The sequence below is a fragment of the Enhydra lutris genome, unplaced genomic scaffold (assembly GCF_002288905.1).
Source record: "Enhydra lutris kenyoni isolate GAN:26980312 unplaced genomic scaffold, ASM228890v2 scaffoldscaffold1, whole genome shotgun sequence".
In the NCBI taxonomy this organism is placed as follows: domain Eukaryota; kingdom Metazoa; phylum Chordata; class Mammalia; order Carnivora; family Mustelidae; genus Enhydra; species Enhydra lutris.
In genome coordinates, this window is record NW_019154085.1 from 2,647,816 (window position 1) to 2,669,575 (window position 21,760).

A 21,760-nucleotide genomic window follows, 5' to 3' on the forward strand; every position below is an offset into this window, starting at 1 on the left:
GTGGAAGTGAGAAGTGATGGGGGAGCGCGGGGGCGGGAGCGGGAAGCTGGGCTGAGTTCTACAGGCGGCAGGGGCAGGGGCAGGGGCAGGGACACGTGGCCCGGACAATTCAGCAGCGCCGAGTGCCCGAAGCGCTGCCCGCGGGCGCCGAGGGGAGGCCCCTGTGGCGGGCCGGGCCGTCCTCGCGAGGCCCCAGGGCTTCCACGTGTGGGCCCCGGCCGGAGGCCGGGAGGCGGAGGGTTCCGGGAGGAGCCTCCCCAGGCGACCGCCGCAGGAGAGGCCCTCTCAGATCTCACCAGCCACCGCCCCCCTCGCCCACGCGGGGATCCTGAATGTGAGAGGCTGGTCCAGGAGACTAGACCACTGAACCCGGTCGCCGTGAATATTCTGGGGACCAGAGTGGACGCAGCTCCCTTCTCCTGGACAAGAAAACAATCATTCCAAAGTAGGTTTCTTCCCTTCCCTTGTCCTGTCCCCTCTCTCGTGTCCCTATGGGCGTAGGCCTTGGGCCAGACCTGGGTTGGTTCTGATTCTTTAGGTGTGAAACCCTAGGCACTTTCCATAACCTTCCTAGTCTTCATGTCTGCGTCTACACAGCGGGGAGACTAGTGCCTCTCTCGGAGGCTTGGGCTCTCCAAGTGTCCCCTCCTAACCAGCAGCATGAGCATCATCGCTCACTTTTTAGAAATGCAAATTACCCAGCTCAACCCAACCGACTGGATCAGAAACTCTAAGCAGGGTCCACCTGTGTTTCAATAAGCTCTAGGTGGTTCTGCTGCAGGGCGATGTTGAGAAGCACAATAAGAGAGGGGCCAATTAAATGAGATAACTAAAATATTATGTATAAAGAGCTGGGCAAGTAGTAGACGCTCAAAAAACAGTGGTTATGGTCATTCTTATTCCAAGAACAGAAAGGCAGTTAGTGACATAGAAACAAAAGTTAAATAGGCTCTTCCTGTCTTTCCTTTTAAGCAGGTCTTTATTTTCTTGCTTTAAAAAAAAAAAAACTTAAAATAAAAATATACAAAAAGGCTTATATGTAGAATTTTTAAAAACACACAAGCTCATAAATACAGGGAACAGATTGGTGGTTGCCGGAGGGGTTTGGGGGTTTGGTGAAGCTGGAAGGGAGTCAAAAGTGTTGAAAAAACCCCCAGTTATAAAGAAAAGAAGTCATGAGGATGTAATGTATAGTGTGGCAACTATAGTTAATAATACTGCACTGCCTTTCGAAAAGTTGCTGAGAGAGCAAGTTCTTAAAAGTGTAGGTATCATAAAAGATTTTGTAACTATGCATGTTGATAATGTTAGCTGGACTTCTGTGGTGATCATTTAAAAATATATACAAATATGGAATCATTGTGTTGTAGACCTCAGACTAATGTTTATGACAATTACACTTCAATCGTTTAAAGTGTTACATGTTAAAAAAGATTGAAAACTATCATGGTTGACCATAAAGCAACCTAATAAAGACAAAGGTACAGACGGATCTGAGAAATCCAACTTCGTTAGCATGACAGATTTCACGGCCTGTCTTTTCCTTTCTTTCATTACAGAAACTTCAGAAAGGCCACCTACAATTAATAAGAAATGTTAAGACTGCCCAAAAAAGGCTTACCTAGATTTGATCAAATTCAAGATGAAGAAACCTACCTGGAAAACTTGGTGGTACAGAGAAACGCTTCTGCTTTTTTTGAGAAGTACGACCGGAGTGAAGTGCAGGAGCTGCTAACCACGGCCCTGGTCAGCTGGCTGAACGCCAAAGACGACGTCCGCTCTCAGCTCGACCTCCCGTGTGGAATTATGACCCAAATGAATAACGTGGGTTTCTCCACTGCCATCCTGCTGACTCCTGTGGACCCGACTGCCCTCTTAGACTATAGGGAAGTCCATCAAATCATAAGGGAGTTGGCTGTTGGAATTTATTGCTTAAATCAAATTCCCTCAATCAGTTTAGAAGCTAATTACGATCAGAGTTCCTCTTGTCAATTACCACCCGCTTATTATGATACCAGAATTGGGCAAATTCTGATCAATATTGACTACATGCTGAAAGCATTGTGGCACGGGATATACATGCCCAAAGAAAAACGAGCCAGATTCTCTGAACTGTGGCGTACTATCATGGACATTGATCCAGACGGGAAGCCTCAAACCCAAAAAGATATTTTTGCAGAGTTTAGTTCTGCAGGTAAGAGAATCTAACATGCTTTATTTTTATTAGAAGCCATCTTTTTAATTTAAAAGTTATTTATCTTTGTCTCAGTTGGAGTTTTCAGTTTATACCTTTTGTCTTATAGAGCCCAAGTAGGAGAATCAGTAATAGAGCCAAGAGTAGAATTAAAGTGCATGAGAAAAATCTCCAAACTTGGAAACAAAATGACTGTGAGAGTGGATAGTCATCTACGTCGCCATTTTATAAACCTCAAAAACGAATGATAGGAGAATTGAAGTTAAGGAGAGATGTGCATCAGTGATCTAGGCTTTGGTGTTTTAGTAGCATTTGGCTTAATGAGTATTTGTTCTTGGTTCACCTAATTTTTAAGTTCCTTCCTTCTTAGGGCCATATTTCTCTAAAGCCTGTATATTCACAACAGATACCACTAAATCCTGGAGCACTCCCCAGCAACTAACCACATCATTGCCTTAAACACTGTGCTAACGTGGATTCCCAAGGGACTCAGCAGGAGGCCAGCTCTCTAGGAGGGCAGACAGCTAAGAATCAGTCTGGCCGTGTTAAACTTCATTTACCTCTCTGATTTGCAATTTACGAAACCATCAGCGAACACCACTCAGAAAACAGTCGTAGCAGCTGTAGAGAACAGAGCGTATCAAAATCTGGTCATATTATCTAGTTTTCTGTAGGGGATTTTAATTACGGAGGGTTTCTTATCTGAGTAATTCTTGGATTCTTTAATTTATTACATTAGGTTTGTGGGATGAGAGGATAGAAGGGAAACATATTCTTGCGATAGAAAAATGTGGAGGGGATAACTTTTAGTTAAAATGCAAATAAATGTATGTATTTATTAATACAAATATATATACTATATATACATATATTGTATATATATACTCATTTCATAGCACAATGGGTAAAATGGAATGGTTTTTGTTGTTTTTCCTTATGCCTCTCCTCATCCCCTGTCCTTTATCTGCCACGGTCTTCTCCCCGACACCTCACCTCACTCTTCCGCATTCCTCCCCAGGTTATAGCTCTTCATTTCTCAAGGCTTGGATCAGACACAGCCTCTTCTCTTTTACACACCCTCTGTCATTTTGTATTGAAATTACCGATTTCCTCTGTCTCCCTTATTAGCCCTTAAGCTCCTCTTCAAGAGCACAGAAAAGTATGTCTTTTTCTTCTTCAGATTCCCCAGCACCTCACACTGTGGATGGCACAACGTAAACGTTCAGTGCCCGTGGAAATTAAGTGTTAATAACAACAGAGTGTGCGGGGAAAGGAACTGAAGAGACTCTTGGGTTTCTAGTTTGAGGCACTGAGAGATAAATAGTTCCATTAACTGCGAACGAAAGAAAGCACATTTCAGGGACAGGGAGGGTGTTTGCTTCGGGAGTGTTTCTGGACCTTCAGATAAAGACATGCATCGGGCACAGAAAGAACGGAGTTCGGGAGCAAAAGCAGGGTAGGAGGCGAGACTAAAAGAAATTAATGTAGAGGGCGATACAATGGGATCGTGTGTTTCCCCTTCTTCATCCTCCAAATTTAGTTATAACCAGTTTTTAAAATTAAATCCTTTCTCATTTTTTACTTATGACTTTGTACATATGATTTGCATAACATGTTGTGATCACATTTCCTTTCTTTTTTAAAAATTTTTTATTTTGTTTATTTATTTGACAGAGACAGACATCACAAGCAGGCAGAGAAGCAGGCAGAGAGAGAGGGGGAAGCAGGCTCCCCACCAAGCAGGGTGCCCGATGCGGAATCGATCCCAGGACCCTGAGATCATGACCTGAGCTGAAGGGAGAGGCTTTAACCCACTGAGCCACCCAGGCGCCCCCACATGTCCTTTCTTTAATACCTTCACATTCTTTGTGCCATGAACTGCGTCACGTAAGACATCAGGTCCGGCTCCGGCTCAGTCCGCAGCTCCCCGCGGTACCGTCGAACGTCCGGGAGCAGCAGGTGCATCTCCGCTCCGGACGTCCCTCTCCGCCCCCCCCCCCCCTTCTATGGGAACTGATGCTCTCCGCTACCCTTCGCAGGGGGCTCTCCAGAGTCCTTCCCCGCGCTCCGCCCCGCGCCGCCCCCCCCCCACCCCTACCCCGCCTTTCCTCGTGCCCCTTCCTCGTCCTCCCGGTTCTCGAGGCCACACAAGCTCCGGGTCGCTCCGGGCTGTCCAGGCGTCGCGCTGCGGGGGTCGGGCCGGAGCCTTGTCCGCTCGCGGGGAGCATCTCCCCAGAGGCCGCACCTGCCGTCTTTCCGCTTTGGTCCATCCGTCCCGCGGCGTCCGGCCTGGACCGAGGGGGAGCCCGGCCAAGGCGGGGCAGGAGCTTGGGGTCTCCCGCGCGCAGACCCTCCCCGCGCGGTTTTCCGCTCGGCGGCTCCAGCCCTGCCGGGGAGGGGAGGGGCGGTGCGCGCTGCGGGAGGCGGTCGGGGGCTCGCTGCGCCCTAATAGGGCTGGGAGCCGACCTTTCCTGCCCCTCCCCCCGTTTTTGGTAATTCTCACACGGCGACCCGCCCCCGCAGGTTCCACGCTCCCCGCCCCCCGCCTCCTTCCGCTGCTGTCCTTGGGGGCGGGAGCGGCGGTAACTCCGACTCCGGGACCTGCGGGCCGGAAGGTCCACGTGCGTCCGGGTCCCGGGCCTTCGTGCTCGGCCGGCGACAGCTGCGCTGCTGCCCGGCGGCCGCCCCGGGCTCCCGAGCTTGCGGCGTCAGCAGGTGCGCGCGCTCACGTTCGGATCTTCTTTTTAGAAATACTTCAGTACTTTTCGGGAATGCTTCAATTTCTTTATAATTTCTTAATTTAACCTTTGCAAGAGGGAAGTGAATCATGGTAGCCATTTAAAAATCCAAGTATATTCTGGCTTTTATCGTCTGTTTTTCTTTTAATACCTTCGAGGAAGGACAAAAAGGAAAGAGAAAGGGAGGCACATGGAGGTATCGTTTGCACTTTTAAGGCACAAATGTTAGACTCCACATTTTCTACCAAGACATATTTTATGATTCCATGCAGTTTTCTCAAGCTTAGATTAAGGGTAGCATTATAAGTGTACCTGTCCTTAAAAAGACAATTTGACAACAAGGATGTGCTTAATTTCATCATAAATAGGAAGAAAATGTAACAGGAAATGTGTCACTTATAATAGAGTAAAATCAAGTTTAAATTCTTATTTGTTTCATCCCAGTTAGCGAGAAAGTTCTCTATTGTGTATGTTTAGCTTCTGATATCAGCAAAAACAAGAAAGATGTAATAGAAGGCTTGAAACTGCAGATTATACTTTTAGCCAAGTGAAAAGTTGAGTCCCTGCTTAAAGAGAGATCACATTTTTTTGTTCTTCCATAGTTACCGTGATTAAATATGAGACATTGTATCCATGGTTTTGGGTTTCATGCGTCCAAAGGGAATGGAAATCTATCCTCAATCTACAAGCTTCCGTCTTTCTTTACTCTGCTTAATTCCCACTCATCCACTTGCTTTTCATCTTTAACAAATTTCTTGGCATCTCATTATTTCTTTATTGTCACTGTAGTAGGATTTCCAGATGAAACCCAGTGTTCAATCTCCTCTATTTATCCAGAAGCCAAGTACGATGTTTCACTATCTACTTTTTTTTTTTTTTTTTTTTTTTTTTTGCTGTCAAGGCCTGACTGACGTCTCGAAGGACCCAGACTTCGATGGGATCTATGACGAAGACATGAATGAGGATCCCACGTACGATCCCAATAGCCCTGAAGAAAAAGCTGTTTTTATGAAATATGCTGAAAGCATTATGCTGAAATTAACGTTCAGTACCACACAAGTTCAGCAGTATGAGAATGTTTTTATATTTGAAGCAGCCTATTGGCTTACAAATGCTATAAAATGTACTCAGGACTATCTTGATATTTGTACCTACCAGAGGCTACAGCAAAGATTGTATCTCCAGAAAAAGATTATTCAAAAACACTTTGAGAAGAAAAAAGAAATCAGAAGAGGGGTAGGATACCTAAAGTTAATATGTTTTCTGACTCCATTTTTATTGAGTTTAAAAAAGAAGATGAAAGTTCCATATTTAAGTAGTCTGCTTCCGCCTTTTTCAGGTAAGCGTATCAATAAAAATCAAATATAAAATAATTACATATATATGCACATATATATATTATATTTAAATTCAACTCTGCTCATAGTAGGTGTGTCCAGGCATATAACCTTGCTGTAGCTATTAGGAAACAAAATAAAACAAAATTCAATGTCTCCAAGGTAGTTAAAAATATTTGCCATATGTACGTAGTGCTTGGTATATATTTATACCAATTATAAGGCCTATTAGGAGACTTAAAACAAATTCTGAGAAGAATAGGGAAATATGCCGTGTTCATTATGGGACATATGATACACTCTGACTGTATCATATCTGATCTATAAACCTATAAATTCAAGGCACTTCTATTAAAATCCGTCTCATGTTTTTCATGGAAGTTTATAAATTGATTCTGAAATTATTATGGAGCAGTAAAGGATCATGAATGGTGTTACATTTCTGAAAAAGAGACAAAAACATATTTTAAAACTGTTATACACAAACAAACCGATGTAAGAGGCTGGAGAACTGAAATAGGACCGTACTCGCATTGCCTCTGACACGCAGTGCAAACTGTTCCCTGCACCCAGACGAGTACACGATTTATATATTTTCATTGGTGCCCAAACGTGTAGGCTTATTATGGTGGGCTTTCTACAGGTGGCAAGTTTTCAGTAGAAATTTTGCAGGTCATTTAATGAAAATTTGTATCATGAGCATTCAAATGGTGAAAATTATTACCCTTATCCATGAACTACTTAAAAATGGTCTCATGACCATTCTTATCCTGGGGTGGAGGTAGGAGGGCAGTGTGTATGGAACCAAGAAGCCCTTGATTAAAGAGAATATTAGCTATAACTGTAATGTTTTATTACTTAGATTTTTGGAAGCAAATATGACTCAATGTTAATAGTTCCAAGTGGTGATATTCGGATGTTATATTTATTCCTTGAACTTTTCTGTGCCGTTTACATTTCTCAAAATACATTGTATGCTTTACATTGATGAAACCATATTCTGCTTCTAAATCAAAATCCTGGACAAACCTAATCATTACTGGAGTTTTAGAAATTTATTTTTGTAAAATAAATGTTGTATGTGTGGTTTTATGACTTCCAAAAAGGTGAGCTGGTTATTTTTGTCCGTGAGAGATACTTACCTATTTCTTTTTAACGTCTCTTTTTACCTGAGCCAGCTCAGGTTAAGTTTTTGTTTTGTTTTGTTTTGTTTTGTTTTTACTTAGCCCAAGATTCTCTGAGACATAGTTTCAAATCTTTTCTGACAATTGGAGGTAATATATAAGTCTTGAACTCACACGTAGAAATCATTAAGTAGAATAATGTTTTGGCTGTTCTCCTGAAATGTCTTTACAAATGAAACTATAGAAAATGCCCAAAATGTATGATACAAATATATTTACATGTTTTAATATATACTAAGGCAATGATTTTAGAGACTAAAATTGCCAAGATATTCATTTAATGTGGATTTTTTCCCACTTGGTTTATGTAAATTAGAATCTAGATCTTTGGGACACCTGGGTGGCTCAGTGGGTTAAGCCTATGCCTTTGGCTCAGGTCATGATCCCAGTGTCCTGGGATCCAGTCCACCATCGGGCTCCTTGCTCGGCAGGGAGTCTGCTTCTCTCTCTGCCTCTGCCTGCTTGTGCTCTCTCTCGCTCGCTCTCTCTCTCTCTCTCTGACAAATAAATAAATAAGTAAAGCTTTAAAAAAAAATCTAGATCTTCAAAATATGATTGTATATATGCTGTTTTCACTTTTTAAATTAAAGTTTGTTTTCATTTTTGGAGATGACAAGGTCAAGACAGAGCGAGAATTGCCTCCGTTTATTTATGGACGCGATTTTAAATGTCAGCATTTTCACTACAAAGAGGATCAATATTTTCATGTTCATGGAGGAGTTGAATTTGATATCAGCACACCTTCAATTGAGAATGCTTTGGAAGATTTTAAGGTTCTAATTATTATTGTTTCTGAAACGGCTTGTCATCTCACACCCCTTCATCTTATTCTCCGTCAACAAAGAGTCTCTGTTGGTACCGGCACTAGGCCAGTCTCCGAATGACTATCTGCCTAACTCACGAATCTTTTCATATATCATGTAACATACATGAATTTAAGTGCAAGCTACATCCGAGGTATGTTAGGTATCAGAGATGACACGATAAATAAGCGAGGTACACCTATCCTTACAGAATTTGTAGGCCTCTAATGGACCATATGTAACCTAAAATAATCAGAGTTTAGTAAAAATCCTCAACATTCACTACATATTCTTCCATTTTCCTCAAAGGTTAGTATTAGAAAAGAGATCTTCTAGAGTTTGGGAGCAATAATTTAATCTAGAGTTTCATATAAAAATAATATTTGAATTATCATTGCTTTTCTACCTTCTTTACATTATCTTTTGTGTTTTTTTCCTCACTCCTGAAGTAGGAATTGGATACATGCAGTCATCATTAAGGTCTGGTGGGATATTATATTAAAAAAATTAACATTTACAAGTATAACATTTTATTTAAAAGAAACCATAATTGTTTAGACTTGTTTAAAGATGTATTTTAGTAACAGAACTCATATTTTAGAACAATTTAGAAAAAATACGGGCTTGCGCTGCCAATGCATTTGTGGAAGATTCGGGATACAAGGAACATTACTCAATACCAGTCATGGAACTTAATGGAAAAAGGTAAGGAACTTTCGGTAATCATTCACAGTAGCCACAACTTGTTGAAAGTTAGAAGAAAACAAGGAAAGTGTCAAAATGCCAAGGCTAACTTAATACCTCAGCACAGAGATGCTAGAACAATAACTTCTATGAATGAAATCCAGACTCAACAAAATATTAAATAGTGTATTTATTACTTCATGCTCTTTGGTACGTTCTGTATAACAGCCCTTAGCGATGGGGACTGGTTCTTAAAACTATCACTGCATTTACATGGGGATGGAGGTGGGGATCAAATCCTGTGGGTCTGTGAAAGGGCAGTGGACTCAGCACAGAGAATAGGATTTATTTATTTTTTATTTTTATTATTTTTTTATTTTTTAAGATTTTATTTATTTATTTGACAGAGAGAGATCACAAGTAGGCAAAGAAGCAGGCTCCCTCTGAGTAGAGAGCACGATGCGGGGCTCAATCCCAAGACACCGAGACCATGACCTGAGCCGAAGGCAGCGGCTTAATCCACTGAGCCACCCAGGCGCCCCCTGCCTGTCATCTTTTGAAGCTAGATGTTTCTCTAAGTTTTGCTAGGGTCTTTTATGTATTATGCTCTTGGATTTTCATATCTTGGATGCTGAAGTTTGGAAATATGGAAGGTAGAGCTGGGGCATTGTCATTAGGAGGTGGAGACTTGAGATTTAAAAGCATATAGGAGAGGTTTTTTCATCTTGTTTTTTAAGGCATGGAAGTGATTTAAAGAACAGGACCAAGTCGAGAACTCTGGAGAACAGCTGCTTTTAAATGGGGTGGAGAGAACAGGGGAGAGAGCAAAGGAGACTGACAAGGAAAGATGCAGGGAGGAGGGCCAGGAAAGCATGGTAGCATGGAAGCCAAATGGGGAGAATTTTCAAAATATGTAAATAGTTGAAAGCCTCAAATTCAAGAAAAGGTCAGGTCAACTTAAGATTGAAGAGAGCACTGAGCTTAGCAATGACTTGGGAAGGAAACTAGTTCTGGTTACAGGCTAGGTGTAGTGGGCCGAGGGGTGAAGTTGGGGAGAGTTCATGGGATGTGAAGAAGTAAAGACAACGATTATAAATTTCTGTCAGTATGCGTGGCAGTGAGGAAAGTACCAGAAACAAGGCAGAGGGAGAAGCAGGATAAACAATGAGAGGTGGATCGCCCCATTAATTCTGCCTGAAAGTGCACATGGTGCTAGAGATGAAGTCAAAGACTCTGGGGCTGGTGGCCGCCATGACTTTGGAGGGAATCAAGCAAAAGAGCTCACGCCTCTAGAACCGACAGCTCGTGTGCATCTCCCTGGAGGAGGAACTCTCTCGCTCAGGGACCCAGCACCTGCTGATAGGCTCCACGTACAACCCTTGCGAAGCTGGACAGTATCCCGGAAGCCCCTCTGAATAACACTTGATTCCCTCAGGTGTAGTGTCTGGCTGGACGCTAAGATCCTGGGAGTGCAGGGCATCGGGGGAGATGAAAGCTCTGCTTGGTAGAGGTGGTTGTGGGTGAGGGAGCCTGGTCGGCATAAGCACACTGACTGCCGCTGAACTGGAGGGGACCAGTCTCACCACTGTTGCAATGGGATGCCTTGGCGGAATGAGCTCTAGCTTCTGACTAATGCAAGCATCTGGTCCCCAGGGTTGGTGACCCGCAGTTAGCTGGATTTGAATTTGCAGACTTTCAAAACCAGCAGGGGCTTCTTTCTCAGACCCAGGAGAGTGGAGTAATAGTATTTTCCTGGTACCCGTACCAGTTACTAAAGAACCTTCAGTTTCAGAATCGCGTCCCCCACATAGTTTTTCCTAGAGATCCCAGATGCTCATTCAGCTCTCAGGTGCTATGAGATCCCCTCATTCCCGTCTGAGCTCTCCGTAGTGATCCGCTGCTGGGATCCTGACGCTCAGCAGCCCATGAAGGCAACTCAGCCCTGGTGCTATTGCATGAGCGACGCTGTTGCTCCTGGTTGTGGGTCCGTGTCACCTCTGGGGCCGGCTCCTGCTCATGCGTGCTGAAAAGCGGCGTCCGCTGTGAGACGTGTTGAGGCCCATCTACTGAAGAAGGAGAATTTCTCTCCTAATTTTCTTGGTTTCAAGGAAGTGCTGCCTTGAACCCCTAATAATTTGGTGCAAAAACATCTTTTTTGGTCATTTTGCTTGCAGTCGTTCTTTTCTGTGATGTAGGGATCATTCTGTGTTGGTGCTGGACCAGAGAATAATCTGAATGAATGATTGAAAACATGCCATCTTATCTCCCCTCTTTGCTTTTAAGGGCCTTGTTACTGGACTGAACTCATGTGGTTTGATATTCTCTTTCCTCGGAGTGGTTGATCTCCTAGGACACCCCAGGTCCCTTAAGAAAATAGGATCAGTTCCACTGGCCTTCCAGGCATGCCTGGAAACATTTAAGTCCTAGACTGTTTTGGTTCAGGTTGGGTTCTCCTGCCATCCCAGAATCAAAACGTAGGGACCACAGTCAGATACTCAGAACTTGGCCACCCATAAAAGTACAAGAATTCATGAATTACTAAGGTGACGATGACCAGAGCAAAAAGGTTAATTTATACCAGTACTAAAACATCCTATTTTGTCGGTATGGAGAGCAGATCAGCACTGTGACACTGTTGTGGGTATCAGGAAGCAGGTCAGAAATCAGTTGAACATGGCAGTGGTATATCAGGGAAATGTGGTGCTGGAAACTCCTCAGAAGCTGGGTGCCGGTTTCCAGGGAAGAGTATGAATGCGGTCATTGTAAAGGCGAGGCGCCCTCATAGCCGTGACGGCACAGAAGGTTTGAGTAAGAGCAGTGGTATGTCACGCTGCAGGACCTGGACGAGGGCTCCCTTGTGGCGCTGGCCTTGTGGGCTCTCTGTGCTTCCAAGGTCATCTTTTTTGGGGCCAGTGCAGGCTGTGGATCCACCCTTGGGTGGGGAGGGTGGGTCACGAAATTCTGTGGTAGAGACCATCTCAGGGTATAGCCACCTTCACCACCTCTTTCTTCTCCAGTTTCTAGGGTAGGATAGGCCCCTGCTGATTCTCCATGCTTGATTTGTATTGGATAAGTAAATTGAATTTCTAGAAGAAATCAACCCACATCCCCCTGGTGTTTGTTAAATTTATAAGTCTGTTGCATTGCTTCAGCAGTGATCGAAGAGTACAGCACTGAGTACCGGGGCCCCAGGGGTAATCAGCAACTCCTGACCCCATAACAGTTTACCACAGCTAGAGCCGGCTCTGGAGAATCATAGAAAGAAGAGGTTGTAGGCACTGGGACTCTATGGTGTGGCACTGGGCCACTCAGAGACCAAAGGATATCTTCAGTGTGATCCCCTATGACTACATCTATGGAAGCAGTCGTGTGGGACCTGGTGTATCTCTTTGTGGTGTCTACTCTTAGCTGCGTATATGACACAGAAGGAAGGTGAGCTATTTTCTTCTAGAAATTTAGTTTAGTCATCCACTGTAAATCAAGCATCCAGGTGTGACTCATACAGCTCCTTAAGGCTCTAGAAGCTATTGCCACTGTGATGTGAAAGCCTTCAGATCCAGGTAAGACTCAGAGCACCTGTCCCCGATTCCGGAGGCAGGAGTCTAGGGAGTCAGGCCAGCCCTCCGTCATGAAGGCGGCACCTCGGCAAGTCAGGGCCTACGGGCAAGGTGACAGGTCCCACCCCCTGGACCAGCACTGTATTTGCAGGATGTGTGTGAGGACAGCCTTAGTTTGTATTTGTGGCCTCGTGTCCTCGTCGGAGGAGAGCATGGTGGGTGGGAAGAAGCTCAAATAAATGTGACTAGGTCCTCAAATATGCCTCCAAGCCTGCAGAAGTCTGCTGCGTTCAGAAAGCTGGGATGGAAGTGAGGGTCAAGGAAGAGAGGATATTAGCCTCTGGCTAGTTCATAACATACTATTTCCCTAACACCTTCGTTTTCAATCAAGTACAATTTAAACTACAGTTTTAGGGGCACCTGGGTGGCTCAGTGCGTTTAGCCTCTGCCTTTGGCTCAGGTCATGGTCTCAGGGTCCTGGGATCGAGCCCCACATCGGGCTCTCTGCTCGGCAGGGAGCCTGCTTCCCCCCCTCTCTCTCTGCCTGCCTCTCTGCCTACTTGGGATCTCTCTTTCTGTGTCAAATAAATAAATAAAATCTTAAAAAAATAAAAAATAAAATAAACTACAGTTTTATATTTAATTATTACAGAAAAAATATGGTTTAGTCAGCATAGAAAAAAAATAGCAAATTACTTCAAAGTCAGAAAGATTTATCTTTTTTCTTTATGTTTTTATAGCTACTATGTGATCTGTTTTGAACTTGAAGCTTTCTATCATCAACTATACAAGACAAAATGGTGGGGAGCCATAAATGAAGTCGTGAACAGTCTGAAACCAAAAAGGCTTCCACTAACAGATGCTCAATTACATGAACAATTTAAGAAAAAATTTGGTTTCAAAAAAGCTATGAAATGCAAGGTATTTCAGTAATTATGACATAATTTAGTGTACATAATACGTTATAGATAAGTGTATGTCGCAAATTTCTATCTTAGGGATAAATATTAGGTTAAATAAAGTTTTCAATGTGAAATAAAAACTCCACATTTCAGCAGCTTAGAAGCTATATAATTTTGGATTATAAATCTCTGGCAGGGTTACAAAGTAATCTGTTAGCGAACCGCACGGCGGCCAATCTTCATAAAGGCTCGTGCGCACTGAGTACTGCTTTTGTGTGCCAGGCACTTCCTGCATCCTTTTAACAAACTTTCTCAAGGCGCTAAGACTATTGTTATCATTCCTGTTTTGCATGTGAGAAATTTGACATGCAGCTAGTTAAGGATCTTTCCCAAATCACACTAAACGGCAGAGTCAGGCTTCAGTCCTGGGACCCAAACTTGAGGAACAAACATGTCATCCTGAATCAGATTTCTGTACCTGTTTCAACAGGCCTTGAAGGACGGCTTCTGGAACTAGAAGTGCTGAGCTCACCCACTTTAATGGATACACTAGCCTTTATTTACCACGTATTTGTCTCAATGTCCATAAATTTAAAATTTTAATGAGCTCTTTTTTAAAAATTTTTATTTTTTTTCATTTCTTTTTAGTGTTCCAGAATTCATTGTTTATGCACCACACCCAGTGCTCCATGCAATACGTGCCCTCCTTAATACCCACCACCAGGCTCACCCAACCCTCCACCCCCCACCCCTCCAAAACCCTCTGTTTCTGAGTCCACAGTCTTTCGTGGTTGTCTCCCCCTCCAGTTTCCCCCAACTCCCTTCTCCTCTCCATCTCCCCATGTCCTCCATGTTATTCCTTATGCTCCACAAGTAAGTGAAACCATATGATAATTGACTCTCTCTGCTTGACTTATTTCACTCAGCATAATCTCCTCCAGTCCTGTCCATGCTGCTACAAAAGTTGCGTATTCATCCTTTCTGATGGAGGCATAATACTCCATAGTACATGGACCATATCTTCCTTATCCATTCATCCGTTGAAGGGCATTTTGGTTCTTTCCACAGTTTAGCGACCATGTCCATTGCTGCTATGAACATTGGGGTACAGGTGGCTCTTCTTTTCACTACATCTTTATCTTTGGGGTAAATAGCCAGCAGTGCAATTGCAGGGTCATAGGGAAGCTCTATTTTTAATTTCTTAAAGAATCTCCACACTGTTTCCCAAAGTGGCTGCACCAACTTGCATTCCCACCAACAGTATGAGAGGGTTCCCCTTTCTCCACATCCTCTCCAACACACATTGCTTCCTGTCTTGCTAATTTTGGCCATTCTAACTGGAGTAACGTGGTATCTCAATGTGGTTTTGATTTGAATATTAATTTTTAAAATATTAAGTAGTCAATATGTCTCAAAGAAGAGTGTCCTATTTTTACATCTCTATTTTGAGACCTAGAGCAAAGAAGACAAATTGTATTTCTGTAGCTATATGTTTCTAGTTTCTAGGTTTCTAAATTAGATTGTTATTAAATCAAAAAAGGAACTCAGTGATCTCCCTTTGTTTAAGTATTTCAGAAAGAAAATTGTCTATCCTGTTTTAATTGTCTTCAAAGAAAGTTCTACAACTTCTCCCTAAAAAGTAGTGGAGAAAAAAAAAACTTCCCAAAAATATTTTTTAAATTTCTCAGTGTTTCTTTATAGTTCTAATAATTTTAATCATTGTCCAGTGAGACACTTTCCACATGGATCTTGTGAAAATTCTACCCTAACTGGGTACCAATCCTGTGATATTAATATATATTTAATATGTTATATATTAACATTGTATTTATTGTAAGTATGTTAGTATGTTTATTGTTCTTTTTTTCCTTAAGCTAAACTTGAGGTATATTTTGAAAAAATTTACTCTGACCCTCTTAATAATTTTAGAGCATCCCATTTGGGATGAAGTCTGCTGTTGAAAGAGGATTGTCTGCTGTTTTCCATACATTTAGCCGTAAAACCTCAAGCTTGACCATCAACGTTTCAGACGAATCAGGTTATGCCATTTTCCATCACGCTGCCCTGCACAACAGAGTGGCTATCATATGTCAGCTGCACAATGCGAACTTCAACGTCAACCAGAGACGCTTTATTATGTTTAGCCAAGGTACCATGAAGTTCCTACGTTTGAAACTGGTTTTCTTTTACTTACTGCCCCGATTCAGAATGAAGAATGCATGTTGACGTTGGCGCAAGATTAAAATTTGGCATTGAGACCCAGAGCAAAGCTGAGGTTTTGTTTCCCTTATTTCAGAAGGGGTCCTTTTAGTTTTCTAAGTATATCCCTTATTGCTGTCCTGTATAGTATCATTTATTGGTTTATTGTAACTCCCTCACTTGACCATGAGCTCCTCACAGGCAGTGATTTGGTTTACTTCGTCTGCCATGTTACTCGAGTGCCCAGAAGAAAGCCTGAGGAAGTGGACGTTGGGTGAGCGCCTGGTCGGACGGATGCAGGGTAGCACCTGGTAATCACTGGGATGATTAATATACAGTGATGTACTGTAGCAATGCAGAGAAAAGGTAGATAAATGGAGAACCCAGCAGGACATCCATTCCTTATCCTCAAGTTCTCAACCAGGGAATAGTTTCTTCATGATACATAAAAAATTATAATGAATAACAAAAAATTGATCCATAGTAATAATTTTTTAGATTAGTGGGCCCTTTAAGGCTAACTTAGTTTTGACTTTAAAAAGCCATTTTTCCTGAGTATTAGATATGCATACCTATATATGTATTCACTGGAATAAATTTAACCAGTATAAAAATGATAATGTTGAAAATGAAAGCAGAAGTCCTCCATAACTGAAGAGAGCGTTAGAGATAAAACATCAGGAGCAGCTGATACCACAATATTGGCAGTAAGAAGCGACAATTTTATATTTTAACCAGCTATCTTAAAAAGTTTTGTTGAATTTTCACGCACCAAAACAAAATGTTCTGCTTTAATCCTGCTGACTACTAATTAATTCTGTAATTAAAATGTTTTGAAATTAGGATACTTCTATAGATTAAAATAGAGCAGAAATTCAGTTAAATTTAAATGCAGTGAGTACTCTGTTCTTTAAAGATGTGTTATATTTTAAGCCTTTTTTGGTGTGAAAAAAAATCTTTTGTAAATTGAAGTCTCTCTTTTGTGTTGTGACTACTTGCATTTCCAGTTGCTAAGAATTGGATAGATTTTGAAGTATGGAAAATGTGTACCTCTACCTGCAATGTCTGCACATTATGACTTTGCCACACAGAACAGCCCCAAGTGTCAGTTTTGACCAGACACTTGAGAGGCAGCGCCCAGGTCTGCTCTGCCATGATGTCGGGGGCGGCCACTATGCCCAGACAGCTTGACCAAAGCTTAAACTCGGTCCTGTTTGACGTAATCCTGCCTCTGGTGTCCAAACACGGCCATTTTGTTCTTATTCATATGAGTTTATTTTGACTAATTTAGGCAATTGCTGCTTATTAATAATCATACTTCTGTGTGTATTCCCCTTTAAAACAGAGTCATCAAAAATGGACATGAAAAAAGAAAGAAATGGTAAGACATAAATGAAATATTTGGTGTGTTTGGAAAAGTTATTGCATATATTAAAACTCTCCTTATAGAATATAATCTCCAAAATGTTCTGTCACATGAGCATGTCACGTGATGATGTTTTGTCTCTGTTTTGAAGTGTGCACTGTATTTTCTAGCCGTGGCCATTTATTCACATTCCTCTTAAGTCTTGGGGATTTTTTCTTTTTTCTTTTTTTTCCCCACTGTGGAATTTGCAGTTACCTCCCCTTATTTGTATAAAATCAGACCCCTTGAACATGGAGAGTCAGAAAGAATTTTAAAGGCCGTGTCTTCTGTATCTGTATCTACAAGACGGTGCCTTCGTACTCTGCGTAGTCATTCAGGGAGGGTCCGTTGTTTCGGGCTCTCGTCATCTTTGACGGGCCTGTGACAGCCACCTGCAGCTTGGCTTGTCACCAGAACACGGGGACCGGACAGGAGAGGGCTGCATCGTAGCATGATTTAGCCGTTCTTCCAGCTCAGGAGTTTAACATCTGTTTTTAATTCCAGTATAACTCAGTACAGTTTACATTAGCGTCAGTGTGTGGCGTGCGATTCAGCGATCTGTCCCGCACTCGGTGCGCGGTCCCCTGGGCCTGCTTCACCCTCCCCCGCCCACGTCCCCTCTGGTAACCACCAGTTTGTCCTGAATGTTTGAGTCTGTTTTTTGTCTCTTTTTTATTTGTTTGTTTGTTTTGCTTCTTAAATTCCACATGCGAGTGCAGTTTGTGTTTCTCTGGTCTACTTATGTCACTTAGCATTACATCTGGATCCAGCCATGTTGGAGCAAATGTTAAGATGTCATTCCTTTATGGCTGAGTAATATTCCACTATATACACACACAACACACATTTTTTACCCATTCACCTATTGACGGACACTTGGGCTGCTTCCATATTTTGGCTATTGTAAATAATGCTGCAAGGAACATAGAGGTTCATGTATCCTTTTGAATTATTGGTTTTTAGTTCTTTGGGCAAATACCCAGTAGGGTGATAACTGTATCATATGGTAATTCTATTTTTAATTTTTTGAGGATTGTTTCCACCCTGTTTTCTACAGTGGCTGGACCAGTCTGCATTCCCACCCACAGTGCGTGAGGGCTCCTTTTTCTCCACCTCCTCACCAAGGCTCATTGTTTCTAGTGTTTCTTACTTAAGCCATTCTGACAGGTGTGAGGTGGTCTCTCATTGTGGTTTTGATCCGCACGTCCCTGATGCCGAGTGACTTTGAGCGTCTTTTCATGTGTCTGTTGGCCGTCTGGATGTCTTCTTTAGAGAAATGCTATTCACGTCTTCTGTCCATTTTAAAATTGGATTGTTTGTTGCCTGAGTGTAGAGTTTTATAAGTTCTTTATATATTTTGGATACCAACCCCTTATCAGATGTATTACTTACAAATATCTTCTCCTGTTCAGTAGGTTGCCTTTCACTTTTATTGACTGCTTCCTTCACTGTGCAGAAGCTCACTATCTTGATGTAGTCCCAATAGTTTATTGTTGCTTTTGTTTCTTTTGCCTCAGGAGACATATCTAGAAACCTGCTATTATGGCCGATGTCAGAGAAATTACTGCCCGTTCTCTCTTCTATGATTTTTATGGTCTCAGGCCTCACATTTACGTCCTTAATCCATTTTGAGTTTATTTTGGTGTGTGGTGTAAGAGAATGGTCCAGTTTCATTCTTCTGCATGTGGCTGTCCAATCTTCCCGATACCATTTGTTCAAGAGACTGTCACGTTGCATCTTCTTGCCAAGGAGAGTTTACTTTTATTTTTTTAAAGATTTTATTTATTTATTTGACAGAGAGAGACACAGTGAGAGAGGGAACACAAACCTCAGGGAGTGGGAGAGGGAGAAGCCGGCTTTCCACTGAGCAGGGAGCTGGATGTGGGGCTCGATCCCAGGACCCTGGGGTCATGACCTGAGTCAAAGGCAGAGGCTTAACAGCTGAGCCAACCAGGTGCCCCAGAGAGTTTGTTTTTAAAGAAACCATTTACAAAGACCTGAATCTATTAGGGGGAAGGCAGTAGTTAATCAAACCAGCCATCTTCTGTCAGTGGAGGAACGCAGCTAACCTGAGATGATCTTAGACACAGTAAGTGCGCTGACCTCATTCTCCTCCCTTCTCCAGTCTCCTGTCAGCAGTCCCCATTGGCAGACACTGACAGAAAGCCAAAAGGACAGGGATTGCAAATTGTGCAGCGTGGGTAGTAGGGGGAGGTGGGGCGGGAGGGGGCTGCAAGGAGCTTCTCTGACCCACCCATACTGTAGGCATTTGCAGCTGAGTAACAATAGTGTGCTTCCTGCATTTTTGCTTTCTTTGTTCATTTCCTAAGTATCATTTATCCCTGCCTTCTATGATATTGTCCCTCTAACGTGTCTCCCTCACTTCGATAAGCTCCATAAGGGCAAGGATTTGGTTCACTTTGCCATGATACTCCGGTGGCCAGAAGAAAGCCTGGCCCTAGTGAGTGATTACGAAATAGTCGTTAAGTGAATGCACGGACGGATGGGTGTGGGGCCGGCATTTGACGAGCACCAGCGGGTTCATAGAGTCCCGTGATAGAGATTTTCAGGAAAAAGGCATAAATATGCCTTTCAGGTCCCAGGAGAGCATCTATTCTCCAGACCAGGATTCCCAACCAGGGAACGGCTTCTTCAAGTACATCAGCCTCTCCAGAACTTCCCTAATCCTGGTGTGTCGCAGGTCCATGTTTTCTGTTGACCTTGAGCGCTGGGTAGTTCCTTGCTGTGCGGGGCTTTCCTGTGCACTATAGGATGTTTAGTATGAATCCCTGAACTCTTCCTCTGAAACCAATAATGTGCTGTTAATGAATTGAATTTAAATTTTAAAATGTTAGGGGAAAAAAAGAATGTTTAGTATGACCCCTGGTTTCTAAGCACTAAATGCCAGTAGCAATCCCCACCCTAGCGGTGACAAACGAAAATGTCCTCAGACATTCAGATGTTGGGGGAGAGCACTTTACCCCAGGATGCTGGGATAAACCTTCAAGTACAGGGGAATCATCCAGGGACCTTGCTGAAATGCAGATTCGGATTCAGAGGGCCTGGGTGGGTGCTGAGATTCAGCATTTCTAGGAAGCACACTTTAGAGTCGTGAAAGGGAGTAGAAGAATGGTACTTCTGCCCTCAGGTTGGGCTGGAAAAAATCTTTTTTTTTTTCCTTTGGAGGAAGGTGGAAAAGAGGGAGAAGGTGGGTAGGGAGGCTTGTGTGTTTTTTTAAAAAAAACCTCTTCAGGTTATTGTGATATGTTGCCACAGCTGAGAGCAGCTAACAGCCTTTTGCTGACTGAAATGAGCAGCCATGTTCTCTAGTCCCATGATTAGGTTTCAGTCTTAGGGAGCCTGTGCTCCTGGACTGTGAACTTTACCTGTCAGTCCCCGCCCCCACCTTAGGTGTGTCATGGTGGCTGGAGAGGGGCTACGGTTGGGTATTTTCCTTCCCCTGGGCAGGTTAGGCTCTGATAAAACCCAGGAGGTCTGGCTCTGAAAACATCGTTTCTTCCGAGGGCAAGCCTTGTTAAGAGAAATGGAATGGTCTGGCATATCTCCAAGTGGTCCCTTTTCCCCTGATCCTCTCCTCCCCACTCCCCCACCCCCAAGCACGAGGGGATCTTTCTCTGATACCCACCATGAGGACTTGGTCAAACTCCTGGAGTTAAAACTCACTGAAGCATGGGGACCCCCTGAGATGGGGTCGCCCTGGAGTTTTTAACTCCCCAACTTACCACGATGAGTCTGCCGCAGGTTGTCAATCACAGTTCAGATTTCCCTTCTGCTACCAAAACCCGGTTCAGCCGCGCACTGCTCAAAAAGCCAATGCCCCGGAGATGAGCTTTGACTGGAAAGGAATGTATGAGCTTTACTCAGGAGGCTGGCCACCTGGAGAGAAGGCATACTCTTGTCCAAAGGCCAACTTTTTCTTGGCCCAAGAAGGATTTTGAGGGAGTTTCAGGCCGTTAACGCCGATCGGCTGCAACGGTCTGTCTCATTTCTCAACGACGGCAGACTCATGGTGTTTTAGACCTTATCATAGTGCAAGGCAGTTGTGCACAGGGGTCTGGTTCCTTAGTGCCAAGGGGTTGTGCAAAAGGGTCTGGTCTCTGTTTTGTGTTGTGTAAAAGGCTTCTGTTCTTTCTGGGAAAGAACCTGTGACCCACAGGTAGACAAAGAAAGGCTCATCGATCAAACGACGAGGGGTGATTGCTAAAACTTAAAGACTGCCAGGATGCTGGAGGGGCCGAGGTGGCTGTACTGCTCTAGTCTGGGTGCGGTGGAGGTGTGCTTTCAGCCCGTTATGCTTGTCCGTATCAGCCTCTCTATACCCCATCTCTGGGGGCAGCATTTGTGCCAAGATCTCACTTTTCCGTCGTATCTAAGAAGAGTTTTTGATCTCTGAGTTTGTTTGGTTTTCGACTTGCTTAGGATGGAGTGGTGACGAAAGTGCCTCCCATGCCTGGCCAGCCTGGAAGACCAAGCCGTGATTTTAGTCAGGTCAGATATTACAGAGGATCGAAGGCTATGACATAAACTTTGACGAGTAAGGCAGACTGGAGGCCATTGGAAGTGTCTGAGTTGGGAGAAAACCAGTGCTTCCCTGAGGAATTACCACTCAGACTGAGAAGTAGGAGTTCGCTGGACCTGGTCAGGAAAGCGTTGTTTGGGAGAAGGAAGCTGTCAGACAGCAGGACTAGACCAAATCATCGAAATCAGGGAGCCTTGAAATGGAAGAGGCACTGTAT

The 21,760-nt window shown here is 43.3% G+C and overlaps 1 protein-coding gene across 1 annotated transcript in view; it reads left to right on the top strand.

The window, feature by feature from the left end:
• Positions 1-1,593: 1,593 nt before the first annotated feature.
• The window catches only part of LOC111143669 (ankyrin and armadillo repeat containing), a 68,155-nt gene continuing 47,988 nt past the window's right edge, over positions 1,594-21,760 (top strand). Inside the window, exons 1-6 of the mRNA XM_022497523.1 lie at positions 1,594-2,194; positions 5,834-6,271; positions 8,063-8,226; positions 8,858-8,961; positions 13,238-13,418; positions 15,329-15,548. Coding sequence (XP_022353231.1) covers positions 1,594-2,194; positions 5,834-6,271; positions 8,063-8,226; positions 8,858-8,961; positions 13,238-13,418; positions 15,329-15,548 — 1,708 coding nt within the window. The remainder of the gene's footprint in view (positions 2,195-5,833; positions 6,272-8,062; positions 8,227-8,857; positions 8,962-13,237; positions 13,419-15,328; positions 15,549-21,760) is intronic.